The sequence below is a fragment of the Barbatula barbatula genome (assembly GCF_947034865.1).
Source record: "Barbatula barbatula genome assembly, chromosome: 22".
Taxonomy (NCBI): Eukaryota; Metazoa; Chordata; class Actinopteri; order Cypriniformes; family Nemacheilidae; genus Barbatula; species Barbatula barbatula.
Window position 1 is genome coordinate 9021522 of NC_136785.1, and position 14254 is coordinate 9035775.

At 39.5% G+C, this 14254-nt stretch overlaps 1 protein-coding gene across 1 annotated transcript in view; it reads right to left on the reverse strand.

The window, feature by feature from the left end:
* The window catches only part of arhgap32b (Rho GTPase activating protein 32b), a 71255-nt gene that overhangs the window by 33012 nt on the left and 23989 nt on the right, over positions 1-14254 (reverse strand). The window contains 4 exon segments of the mRNA XM_079486975.1: positions 8351-8435; positions 8602-8693; positions 10675-10809; positions 10811-10817. Coding sequence (XP_079343101.1) covers positions 8351-8435; positions 8602-8693; positions 10675-10809; positions 10811-10817 — 319 coding nt within the window.

Here is a 14254-nt window from a genome sequence, read left to right on the forward strand (position 1 = left end):
CCCCAGCTCGCTGTCAATGGTACAGTCCCTGGGACAAAGCACAGGACCAGCGAGCCAAAAGAAACAGTGGGAAGCGCTAGGGAGTGGGGGTTGCCCTTATAGGAGCACAGAGCGGTACTCCAGCATATGCCCTTCACTCTTCAATAAGATCCTGGGAGCAGGACAGTCCAGAGAGAGAGCAACAGTGACAGAGAAAAATGTTAGTCCTGCAGTGAGAAGGTCTGCAGAAGCCTTTATGAATGACAAAGGGCACTCGGGCACCATTGTCTACAAATCACACAATTGCAGTAACAGAATAGACAATAGTGGATACAAAGAGCTTCCATATGCCTTGTAGTTTAGCATGAGTTGCTTTCTGTTTAGAGGCACTTTAATGAGTTTATTATCGTGTAAAGCTGAAGTGAGTTGTGGGGCAACCAGATATGGTCAGCTGGTTGTCCAATAACTGATCCATTAGAGAGGTTGACTAGTTTATTTGGCTTCACTATTTTAAGGCAGTTCTTAAATGAAAAAAATCCAAGGTTTAATATGCAGACAGTGGGATATAAAGTGCTACAGTCAAGCTACGGCAGAATCGCTGGCAGTTTGAATGCACAGTAAAGCCTGTCGTATACTTCTTTTTTTTACGTGTATAAAAACTAATGACTGCAAGAAATGGAATGCGTATGCGTGACATGCGCGTACTTTGTACACAAGGTAACAAATTCCGGTGTCATAACAAATCAGGCCCCTTAAGGACCCCACGTGATTCTGTGGCCTAAAATAACTTCTAATGCCTAATTTCTTAGATTACGATTTATGTTGCTAGTACTTTGATAAAATGGCATTATTGTACCTACTAATAGCTTCATATAATGGTACATAAATGAGGCTATGGGTAGTCAAATCAAACAAATCTCGTTCTTACTGTTTTAGTCGTTTACTTTACTAAAACCGTGGCAATTTTAAAATATCAAAAGTGATGTTTTTTGTTTGTTAAGCACATGTCGACCCAGAAATACTGACGTGTATGTTACATCAAGCTTATATGCTCATATGTTTTTCGTAAATTTAAATTGAAACATGTAATTTTTATTTTACCCAGCTTATTTAGCTCGCTAGAAGCTAACGCAGCTTCGGTTAGCCATACAATAACATATCAAGATAACAACTTTGTGATCAGGTATTACAACTACCTAATAAATTGGGACACAATTCACGCAGGGACCTAATTTGTCATGACACCAGTGGTAGGCGTACATTTCTGATGACGAAATGTGCATCACACACACTGTACGTTGTCTTTCACGTATTCATAAAAATTGATCTATACTTCAGCCTTACGGCGTGTTGTACTCACAAATACATTGGCAGACATTTTTCTCTTGTGTATAACCAGCTGGGGGCTCTTGAGCATTCGTGTACCAGAGCAGAGGACATACAAATACAAAAATTGTAACAGCAAAATATATCACTTTTGCCATCACAGCACATCTGAGGACGATTAAAACAATTCCTGGAGAAGCATTCTGAAACGTGGCGGCCACTCACATGGAGCAATCCAAGACTCCTGCAATTCGACCTGAAGAAATGAGTAATCCTTCCCAAGAGTCTCACTCCCTCAGAAACACATGGCCGCCTCAGCATGCAAGTTTGGAGAGGGAGGTTGGTATCGGTTGTGTTTGGATTCGGGCTTTGGTGCACTATGCTCGGATGATTTCATGGTGTTGGAGAAGTTCATTCAAAGCAAAACAAATATGAGCTCTTAGGGACCACAGCTGAAATGCCTTTACTTAATCAATGACACATGACGTGCCATTTGCTTAGGATAACAATATGTGTTCCAGCAACATAGAAAAACAATTCTCAGGAGAAAAATTATTCAGTTCTGCAATAGTGAACATTGAAGGATCCCACTAAATAAACTACATATGTTGGATGGATATGTAGTTCTCACTTATGTGTCGGGATGAGCCACTTAAGATTTTGGTGGACAAATTCCAACAGAAGATTTAGCACCCTGAAGTATTTTGGTACATATCAAATTAAGAGGCTGAGTATGAATGTTATGTATCTAAAAGTAGACTGTCGGCTTGGTTAAACCCTCTCTAAAGATGTCACAAAAACGAGTGCAGCACGGATTAATTTGAGCAAAGTTGAAAAGGGCATCATACAATGTGACATTTGGAAGATTACAAAGATGTTACCCCAAATCCCCTACAGCACTGTAGCTACAGCCATCAAAGCACTGCTTTTGAAACGCATTTACCCCCTTCAACAATATATTGCAAGATAACTACTGTCAGACTGCAAACTGCCTGTTGTAAGCAATGTTTCAGTTATTATGCGTAATTAGTTTCAGTGAGGACTGTGATACTTTTGTGCAACGAAAAAGTTATTTAGCCTATTTATTTGCTAAATTTAAACCTGTCAGCAATCCTAGGGGCTGCACATAGTGTCAATAATATTCCCAAAATGCACCGATGAACGTGACCCTAAACATAATTTACAGCTATAGAAATAATGAAGAGATCACTCAAAATTTTCATTAAATCAACATGTATCATTCTAGATTTAGTCTTGTTTTCATTTTGACAAAATCAAACCACAGGAGTGAAAAAGTAATTCAACAGCAATGTGAAAGACTGACAGCATGATAAGACGCATGAAAACTGTGATACAAATCGAGGTTATAACAAAAATAAATTTGAACTTGATACATTTGCTTGAAAGGGAATATGAGCTTGTTTTCTTTGCAGTATTTTGAGGTCTGAAAAAATAAAAGAGCATCTTCTCTGTTATTTTGAACTGTTTATCCAGTTTTTTATTTCTGTAAATATTATAGTAATTTGAAATTTGGGAGAAATATTGTTAGAAGTTCAGAGAAAAACATATATACTTAACACATACCTATAAATAGTAAATTCTGAAAAACTGAAAATAATTTTGAGATTGGTCTCTTCATTTTCAACTAGTTGATCAGACATCCCTCCAACTAGTAAAAAATAGTGTTGTTTTTAATGTTTTACATGAAAATAACATACACTCTCTCTGGACTGTTATAAATACTATAAAATTATAATCCAATAGTGACCTAGTTCACCCAGATTTGCTGGACAGAGGCTGGGTGTCCATCCAGATTTACCAGGGTAAATCCTTTACCACAAAACAATGTTTTAAATCTACATTAAAAAGAAATTGGAGGTCATAAAGATGAAAATGCCACGAAACAGAGAAAACTATGGCACAATCTTATAGCAGATGAGTACGACATTAATGCAAAAGCGATTATACAAATGGAACATTTCTGACAACTCCAAGATATGCAGAAGTGTCCCTTTTGCAGAAAAAAATGTGGGACTGTGGAGATAAACACAGGTTTGTGAGTATAAAGGGGTCTTCCCACATGCTGCTCAACCGGAGGGGTTGGTACGAGTGGTATATTTGTGTTTGGCTGCAGAGTGGTTGTGTTTCTGAGTGCATGTGCCCATAGGGCAAAAGTAGAGTGGTTCATTGCAGAGGCGGGATCCAAATACTGCAGCGCTTCTCAAGATGACATAACTAGGCAAGGTTGCTTTGACAGGATTTAAAACAAACAGGCAGATTAAAGTGGATGAGATTAAGGAACATAGAAGAGGGTTTCAAATAATAACTATAAATCTCCTTATAGCTTTTAAACACGGATTATTGCACAAAAGCTATGAGAATCTCATTTGGAAAAGTGTGAAAATGCCATTTGTTTGAGGTTGAACAGAAACGCACCTTCATACATTACAGAAGACCGTAAACTTAATAGAACAGTAAGAAGTCTCAAAAGTTTAGAAGATGATGCTCGTTGATTCACATGAACAATGATGGAATCATTCGCGGTAGCAAATTTCTGGTAGAAATCTCAATCTAAGGCGCCGGTTATGATTCAAGCTAATTGCTAGCTAAACTCTCAGACATACAGAAAGCTGCTTGCACACTGAAAACGTGTTGTACTGCAAAGATCAATAACAAAGCCAGCTCAGCAGCGAACAAACAGAGATCTAACAAAACGTTTTCCCCAAATGAGTTCCACAGATATACAATAGTGACAGAACAGCACATTTCAGGACACAGGTACAGCGGTGCGGCGAAGGCTTGTATGCATCCTGCGTGGCCAACATTTCCACAGAGACAAACAGATGCATGCATTTATTTAGCTGCTCCAGCAATGTTGAAATGCACTGACGAAGAGCGACTGCAGGGTGAGATATGGGGAAGTGGTGGTGAGACATGCGGTAAAGAAATGCAGGACTTTGAGTTGTAGACGTGAAGATGGATGAGGGTTTAATTGACAGGGAGATTAGGCAGTTTATACATTCTTCGGTGAAATGCACTTCCTCAGGCAATGGAAGAAGGGTCAAGATTGTTGTTGGCTAAATGAGCAGCTTAATTTCCTGAATTATAGTGTGTGAAAAGACAGAGGGTGGAGCTATCGGCTTTGTTTGCGAGTAAGGATAATGGGGGCGTAGCTAACAAGATTGGCAGCCATGATCCCCTCCCCCAAACTCTATTTAACCGGCCATTTCCATTTGATATGAAACCCACTATACCAGCTGGGGTATGCAGTCGTTCATAAGCGTATGTAGGTATAGGGTTAACTGACTGACTTGATTTATGTGGCCACACATGCACACACAAGGCTGGTACTGTATGCATGCTGCAGTTTGACATGCTCTGATGGAGACGGGGCAGGCCACATGGGAGTCTTTGGGGTTGGTGCATTTAAAATGCTGACTTGCTAAATGTTTTGCAGAAAATATAATGTACAGCTTGCATTAGAAATCTAAAAATACTACTTTTATTGTGGGCTGTGTCAGCAAATATTACATATCAAAGTATTCAGATTAAGAGCTGTACATTTATCAAAGAACCATAGATATGTGTGGAAATTTACTTTTGGAAGAGATCAGCTTTATACTGCAAAACTTTGTAATAGAAAAATACAGATACTCAATATCTAGACGGAAATTAAACAAAATATTTCCTCTGTTAACATTGCTATCCAGATTTATGAGGCAAAGCAGGAGATATTTCCTACAGCTTTCCCATTAGCACCAAATGCTGATGGACACATTAACATTGCCCTAAAAATACAACTCTAACCAGTCCAACATCAAAAAACGATTCAAAATTTTCCTGGTCTGTGGTGGGAATGAAAAATAAAGAGAAAATAAGACAGGGATGAAGAGTATTTTCCATTCCAGAGCATGGTATTTTAATATGCATAGAGTGAGCCATAAGAGATCATTCACATTCATCTCAATAACACTTGCTATTGAAGAAAGAAAGAGAGACATGGCGAAAGCAAAGAGTATATTTGGAGAAAGGGACAGAGGAGAAGAGAAGGCCATACTGTCTCGCTTGACTTGAAGGTAAGATGCTGGATCGCTTTTGCAAACCTTCTAACAGCACAAGAGCAAATGTGTCGTGTGTACGAGCTGAGGGGTAAAAGGATTTGACATTCTCTGCAGGTGATATAACTAGCGAAGAGATGGAGAGACGAGACAAATGATGTGAGACAGAGGGTAAATAATAATATTCAGGCTGAGGATGGTAACTCAAACAGCTTGAGACGGAGCTGAGAATAGCACAGGATGAGCTATGCTGTTAAGAAACACAAAAGACTGATGTTTTATACCATAAAACTTAGACAAATTTTCTGTCTTATTTTTTATTTTCTGATGAAAAAAGCTTCTAAAGTAGTCGTAAAAGTAGGGATTCACCAATACTAAATTTCAAAATGTCTTTATTCATACAGATCATTCAAAGTGGTATGTGCTGATAGCGATGATTAAACGAATATTTTTTTTACTTTCTGAATGTTATCGATTCATATATTGAACATCAAACTTATGACGTTTCCTAATATTTTCTATATACAGAGCACAAATTCATTGCATTTTCTTGCTCTCTTTTGATTGACAGGATATATCGGCCCTGATCATCGTCTGTTTTAAGAAAATTGCTTTTATCGACAAATACAGATTATTGGCCTATATATCGGTGCATCTCTACCTAAAAGTCTTCCTTCTGTACCAACCTATGTATAAATTATATATAAAACAGTTTTGAAAACATGTCAACTTAAACAAGTATGCATTATAAAGAGATGCATGATGGGCACTGAACACAGGCGACACCCAACCAAAGATTTGGGTCAAGGGGTTGTATATCCAGAGAGTGGGAAGCTATATGACCCTGGAACAGAAAATGGGGAAGGGATGCACTAAAAACACACAGCCAGTGCCCTGTCCTATATATTCACAAACAGGGAGGGGTGATTGTGTAAACCATTTCATTCACTATGAATCTCAGTACACTTCACACACGTGCAATCCTGGCCCAGCACTTAAAACAGATCTGTGACTGAATCCAAGTCGCTTTTGTCTTTGGCTGTGGTGAGCGGCGGTGCCAGTCACCACACGGCTGGGTGACAGGGAAGAGTCACAACCACAAACGCATTCTAAACAACTTCTCCATTGTGTGTGAGTACAACCATTAGACAACTGGTCGACGTATCCAACTTTATCAAAATGTAAAATGCAACGTCACCTTTGGGGCTAGCACGGGGCTTGAAATGTAAACCTTTGTTGTTGCGAAACACTGAAACACAAATGTGAGAAAATAGCTGAGCTGGGCTCATAAATATAATGTATTTAGGACAACCAGAACCATTGCATGACCACATACGACAGTGCAACAGCAACATAATCAATGACTGAAGCTAAAGGCAAAGAAGGTCAATGCCATGCGAGTAATGCAGTAATTAGTGCTAAACATTTTGCAGGGGGTTACATAAACCTATACAAGGCACATTAATATCTGCCTTCTATTTACAACCGCTTTCCACACTGGTAGACTTGTTATGAAGAAAATATTGATCAAAATGATTAACACCATCCCTCTTCTGAATGTCTTTGCCATAAACAGTGGATAACAGTTTCTCTGGCGCTCTTTTAAAGAAACCCAATCATTCTGCTTCTCTTTTGGGAATATCAGTGAGTCATCTGCCTGTAATTACAAACCTTTCATAAGTCACCACCAGAAGGACGACGTCCATGGTTTTGGTAAGAACACAGCAAACACAGCTGATTTATCCGTGCCAAGAACTGCTGTCAGATAACCATGGCTGATTTACTCGGAGCTGGAGACTTTTCCAGCTTATGTTGTGTTTTGTACTGTACTCTGTTACATAATCATGGTTTACATACAGAGAATTATGGATGTTCTTTGTTGTCGTGCCCTGGTATCATGGGTAGGTTGCATGGACGGCATATATGAGCAACATAAATGTTGCCCTCTACTGGAGAAAAGCAGGGGCTACAACCAGCTGTACAATTACGATAGGGCTTAGCAACAATTAAAACTACAAACAAGAGAAGCGCTCCAGGAACATGGGTCATTGCAAAATGGTTTTCCCAGGCGGGTTGGACCTGGCTTCCTAAAGCAAGATTACTATTCACACAGCGCAGATCCCCTAAGGAAACCGCCGCCTCACTCCATCCCGAATTGTCTGGCACCTCTACACCATGCCAATCTATTTTCTCATTCTGTGGGCGCTCCATTATACCCTTAATCCCGAAAACAGAAGCTGAGAGATCTCCGACACTGTCGCACCACCCCACCTCCTGTCCCTACACAACAAGGCGCTATTCAGCTCTCCCACCAATCCCTTTATGATCCTGCTGAGCCTTGCTACAGTTTCTAATGAGAAATGTAAAATAAGTGGAAATGTTTAAAAGGAACAGCAATTCTGAAAAGAAATACTGCGCAAGCAAAATCTATTCATCTCGTCTGAAGTACAGATACAGAAAGTTCGCTTTGCTTTAAAAAGTTGGGGGTAAAATTAAGGTTTTGTACAGTATATGCAATGTATTAATTTGAAGGAAGAAATGCATGTATGCATTTGGCAAACACTTTTGTTCAATGAAGTTTAAGCTATTCATTTTATAGGTATTTGTGTTCTACAGCTATACGAACATACAGCGGTTGCTTCAGTATCAGCTGCCAAGTGCTACAGCTGGTTTTAAAGGCATGTTAATCATGTTGATCCTCAGTTTCCAATCCCTTAGAGTCTCGCATTAGAGACATGCCATTGTCTGTCTCCCAGTGACATTTTGATGCACACGACGAAACACACACATGCACATCAGAAGATAATCTCTACAACACTGTCGATAACGCTAGCGACACAAAGATTGTAAGTTTGATTCCTAGGGCATGCATGGGCTTATGTAGCTTGAATCAAAAGCAAGTCTGTCGAATGCAAATTCATTTGTTAAATGCCTGGTCACTAAGATCCATTCTGAAGTTAAAGCAGGTTAAATGTGTATGACCTTACCTTTATTGTTCCGAAGTCGACGTTTTCGTAGTGAAAGTGTGCACATTCTGCTAACTTTGGAAAGTGGCCCTTGGTGAATGAGAGCCTGGAAACATAAATGCATAAATGCATGAAACTGATGCATTGTGTCTATTTGCAGGTCTAGACTGTATGCACAAAATAACCAGCTATTAAGCTATGCTGCTTGCAAGCATACACAAAAAAAACATGGTGCAAATCAGCATTCAATTGTGTAAATGTTTTACACTTACTTTTTTACATTCTTGACCTTCATGCTGGCAGTGTTGCTACAGGAGCGCATGAGCGGCTCAGAGCTCAGCTCCGGAAGTTCAGCACTGCGAGCCTGAAACACACATAAGCACAGAAATCTGTATCACTTATCACATTTTTAAAGCTCTTTCTAACCAAATTTGCACAATTATAGCCTGCTCACAACAGAACCCATGTTAACTGTGAATCACACACACGTCTAAAAAATGCTGTATACACAGATTCTCCAGACTAGGCTGTCAACCACCATGATTTCCAGTTATTGGGCACAGCCATTAAAACACTGTTGGACCATTGTGTCCTTTTACTGTACTGTACCATCACTAACATTTGCATATAGCCTAATACAGCCAAGAGCGCCATTCAAATGATGAAGCATTTTAGTCACTGTGGACCATATAGCCTCGGTCAGGACGTTAACGTTCCTACTCTATGCACATCTTTCTATGCAAATAAGAGGCACTATGACACACAGAGCCATACTCACATGCTAGAATGCAAATATAATTTAATATAAGTGACAACCTGTAGTTCCCATAAAGTATATCAGCGGACTAAAGGAAGCGAAGAGAAAACCACCACAGGGCCAAAGACAGGTTAAATGAAAAAGTCAAGGCTTGGACTTCATTTTGCTTTACTAAGGATAAACGAGTGCCCTACCTCTCTCAGGACAAGAGAATAAATCTTTTGACAGCTGTTTTATAAAACTCTGTTACCAGTCACTTTAATGCCTAGGTGCGAGACACACAGTCTTCCGGCAAACCCAACCAACACAAGCCAGAGATTCAAAACTTATGAAACATAAATAATGCTTTGAAAGCGTGGCTCTTTAGCTGACAGACAAGAGCTTAAAAAAAAAGTCTCTTGACCATGCAGCATTCAAATGAGTCGTGGTGCTGCTGAACACACACATTTGTGGAGGTGTTAAACGTGGTGTGAAAACTCAACAAATCTGGTTCTGTGACAGCCAGTCGTGTTGATCATCAGTCTCACTTCACCATAAGTGACAGCAAAAATAGATCAAGAATTGACCGTACAATTAAAGAATTTACTTAATACTGTGGGGCACACTGGTATATAAGCAGAATCAAGGAACATTACATTAATTTGAATGAGCTGACATGGTGATTCCCTTGATACTACCCTGCTAATGTTTGTGCTCAAAACAACATCAGCCAACAGCAAGGTTGGCATGGAAACAGGTTTTTATCAGCACCACTGCATGCAAGTATGCGACGGCTAGTAAAATAATCAAGAAATAAACTAATTCAATATTGAACAAATGATGGCGAAAGAACATGGATTGTGTAGATGTTTATAGCCTTAATATGGTTGTCCATATTACACAACTCTATTAATACTCAGTTCCAATTGGTCCATTTAATTGGAATTCTACAAATAAATATTTGTCTGTAGAACGCATCATCAGACATGCAGATACATTACCGGAAGTTAAGTTTGGGCCGCATGCTTGCGCATTAACAAATGTTTATGTTGTTTCATTGAAACCGTGTATAGATGTCAAACTGCCCTGCTTTACTACTACACTGTAAAATTGGCTGTGGTCATACTGACCTGGCAACCCAGTTTCCTTCATAGCTTATGTTATATGTGTAGGCCAATAAATGAAAAAAATATACAAAAAGCCTGTACACAACTGGAATAACACAAGCCAAGCGTGACCTACAGTGAGCTTTATTGGAGAACGATTCAGTCACAGATTACCCAAGTTGAACATTCAGTAGAATAATATGTGACACCTAAACACGTACAAATGACAACCCACAGTAGGTGGACCATTAAGTCATGAGTCAGGACATCTAGAAGAAACGGCAGTAAAATGCAATTCCGCCGTGAAAGAAAAGAACAATATTATCCTTCAGAGACTATGAGTGTGATTTTGACTCAGGCCCCTCTCGGACAGCGTGCAGTCAATCTTCACAGCTTCAGAGAGAATGTGCTATCTGCTCTCTTTACTACTGGCATGCTAAATGGAGGGTGTGGGAGGCAATCGCTAAATTCGTGTGAGACTGAGAGAGCACTTGGCTTCTCACCATTGCACTGATGGTTTCTTCCCAGTCAGGTCGCTCTCGGGGGTGGATGCTCCTGGCAAGCTCTGGCACAATGTCGTCCTCTTCCGGGTGTCGTCCAGGCCTCAGGCCCCTGAGGGGAAGGGGGGGGGGGAAAGAGCGTCAGTCTAATAGCCTGTGAACTGAAGGGATACAGCCTGCCTATGGGAATTACAACAGAGGAGTTGAGCGGAATATCAGACAGACAGTGTGGCAGGGAAAATGATACGTACTCAATGTAAGACAGTGAATTAAAACATCTCATCCTTCACAGAGGTGTTAATAGCGCCATCATTTCAATTAGGCAAGACGTCAAACTGATCACAGTGACATGACAGGCAAAATTATTAACCACCATACACAGCAGGGAATCAAAGTGAGGGTTTGGGAGCTGTCACATTCAACGACTTTCATGTTTTGATTTTGAAAATGGACACAAAGTTGATACAGCTGGATATAATGCATTACATAAAAGAGAACAAATATTTTTTCTTTAAATACAGATGAATGAGAGGGTAGATGAGAAATGTGGCAGAACACGTTTTGGAACCACAAACTACTGCTGATCAGAGATGAAGACACGATGTGGTCAGCGGCACTATTACACTTTCCAATGACAGCAATGTTCTCTTATTCCATAAAAAGACCTGGAACCATTATACAAAACTTGTGCTGTGTGAATTAAACCAAACTGGAAGACCGCAATGCATATTAATTTATCTGCACTCAGCAGACGCGCTGGCATAGGAACATAATGCGTGACCCTGCAGCTTATGGGAGAAGGACAAATCCACCAAATGTCATTCACTTTGATAGAGCGTCTGTGTATTTTACAGTAACTATATGGTGCCATTCCACAACAAACAACTTTACATAGACACACAAATCTGGCCTACATTAATGAGACAGTTTGCATTCTTGTAAGACCTTTAATTATGCTGATGATTTATGGAGCACAATGAAAATCCTTCTCGCCATAAGGGTCATGCTGGGGAAGGCACTCTTAAAATGATTCAGCTGCAGTAATACACAGACGCACTAGCTATTTACAATCATCTGACATTGATTTAGCTCCTGATAAAATGAGCTTGATGGCCAAAAATGTTGAAAAACAACCAAAAAACTGTTCTATCTCAAAGGACCCAGGATAGACTACACAGATTTTTTTCTAGTGAAAATATCATTAAAACAGTATAAAGTTTACTTGAGAAGCAAAAATAGTTGAATAAATAATTAAATAGTAAATCCTTACGTAGAATATAACAAACTTTATTTTTCATACCCCACTGGCAAATACATTGCATAAACCTCATTATATTCGATTTCTGCTAAAACAAGATGGTTTAAAAAAGTTTAAAAACCATTCACAATTTTGCTTCAAGCTGCTATATCTTATTTAAACCCAGTTGGGATACTTTTACAGGATTACAATGACTTTTTTGCAGTGTGCTTCAAAACAACTGGATTTATCCAGGTCACTGGAGTACATGTACATATAAGATCAAAGCCACACGTATCTCTTTTTCTCCCCCTTCTTGTTGTCGGTTTCAAGCTAAACACAGATCCCGCCTTTCTTATCCATTTCACACATCAGAGGGGAACAGAAGGATGGTTGATCTGTACAGTGCTGACCTCAAATTGTCATCCTTCATACAGTTTTGACACAGCAGACTTTGCATTTGTAATCATCGGTATGGAGGGCATCCAGAAAACAACAGCGTGCTGCATTATGAGCGTGCTGCATTATGACACCGATACCAGGACTCTGCTGATCCAGGTGCAACCAACTGCAGTGCTTCATCAATACCTTGATTAAACACATTTCACTCATATACTACGCATCGGCATTGTGTTTAGTGAATCATTTGTAAAACAAGAGTGTTTAATGAGGCGTGGTGTGAAAGACCTGGAGATCATACCATGTGGAGATCAAGATGTTATAATGGGGAGAGAGATTGGTTTGGACTGTTATGCTCATTTAAACAATGTTCTCAACCAAAAACTTTTCATGAGTTTGTTTACCTGACAACGACAGGGTGACAGCAACTCAGGCAGACCAAAATCTGTTTACGCAAGTCATGCCATTCGGTGGCCGTGTTGGCAACGCCTCCAGGCAGCTATTTCAATGTTAAACAAAAGGCAAACATTTCTAAAACCGCTGTCAAAATTAGAATTAAATAGCACGTTTCCAATAAATAATTAAACCTGACATGAACTGTCCCATACCTTTGGTGTGCTAAGCTTAATGGTGCTAAAATCACCCTATTCAAACAGCCATATTGAGCGTTGCATATTGAGCGTTGCATTCCTGCCCATTCATTGTAACCGTAATGGCGTATTTTGTTACTATCTCTTATTCTTTGAGCAAACAACAAAAAACGTTTTTGAAAACCGTGTAAACTACAAAACCGCAAAACTGGTGACATCATGTGCACTGCGTGTTCATAGGCATATGCGTTAGTATACTCAAAACAACAAAGGTGACCTATAGGACATTCTTATTAACGTTGTATACATGAAGCTTTTTAAAACGGGAGATAAACATTTATTTTTAAATAAGATCTTCCTCATACAAAGCAACAAAATCAAGAAATGGGTTGAATTCTATTTTGCTTCTCAAACCCATTATCTTCATTTCTGATTTATTCATTAGTCAGCTGTTATTCAGGCCACAAAAAAATTAAATAAGGAAACATTGTGGCCTACCAGATCTTGACATGATCTGGATGACATAACCTGGGTGATTTTGCTTTAGTCACTGCAGGAGAATTTAGATAATTGGGATTTTTTTTGGCGATGTGGAATGGTAACATCCCAATGGAAGTTATTAAGTCCTGGAGGCCAGTGCAGGTCGTGCTGGGTCTTCATAAATCATGAAAGCGCCTCTATTCACAGTCAGCATTTCATTAACACAGAGATTAAAGGCTGGAAAGAAAGAGGGTGAAAAAAACTAAATTCAGAATTCCTTCCCTCTAAAAGATACTGTTTTAAAAAGCTCTAGCGGCTTCAGATGGTCAGACAGGTCTCAGACTGTCTACCTAAGGTGACTCTCCTAAAAAGAATTACTCCCAAGTAATCGTAGCTTGTTCAATCTTTTAAGAGAGGTGCCTGACAAAGATTGCACTGAAATAAATCAAAAGATGTTGAACGATGAAGAAGATTCTAAATAATAGCTACACAGCTTTGGAGACCCGGGGCCGGTTGCATAAACTGCTTAGACTAGTCTTCGAAGATAGTCATTTATTTTTTATTTCTTCAAGACATTCTTCTTCATACCTTCTTTAAATCAGTTAAGTAAAAAGGTAGATTGGGCTAATTGAAATATGAAAAGTGACTGATTAGTCTTAACAACTAATCTTACTAACTAGCAGTTTGTTAAGACGCAGTCTTAGCGGCCAAGTTTATGCAACTGGGCCCTGGACTAAATGAGTGCTCTAAGAGGACACGCAAGCCTAGAGATCGCTGTCCCCTGCAGGGCATTTTCAATCTGCAAACTCTAGTGGCAGTGTGTCAGGGGAGTAATGTGATTGTGTGAGTCAGACCAACCCACACAGAGCAACACTTT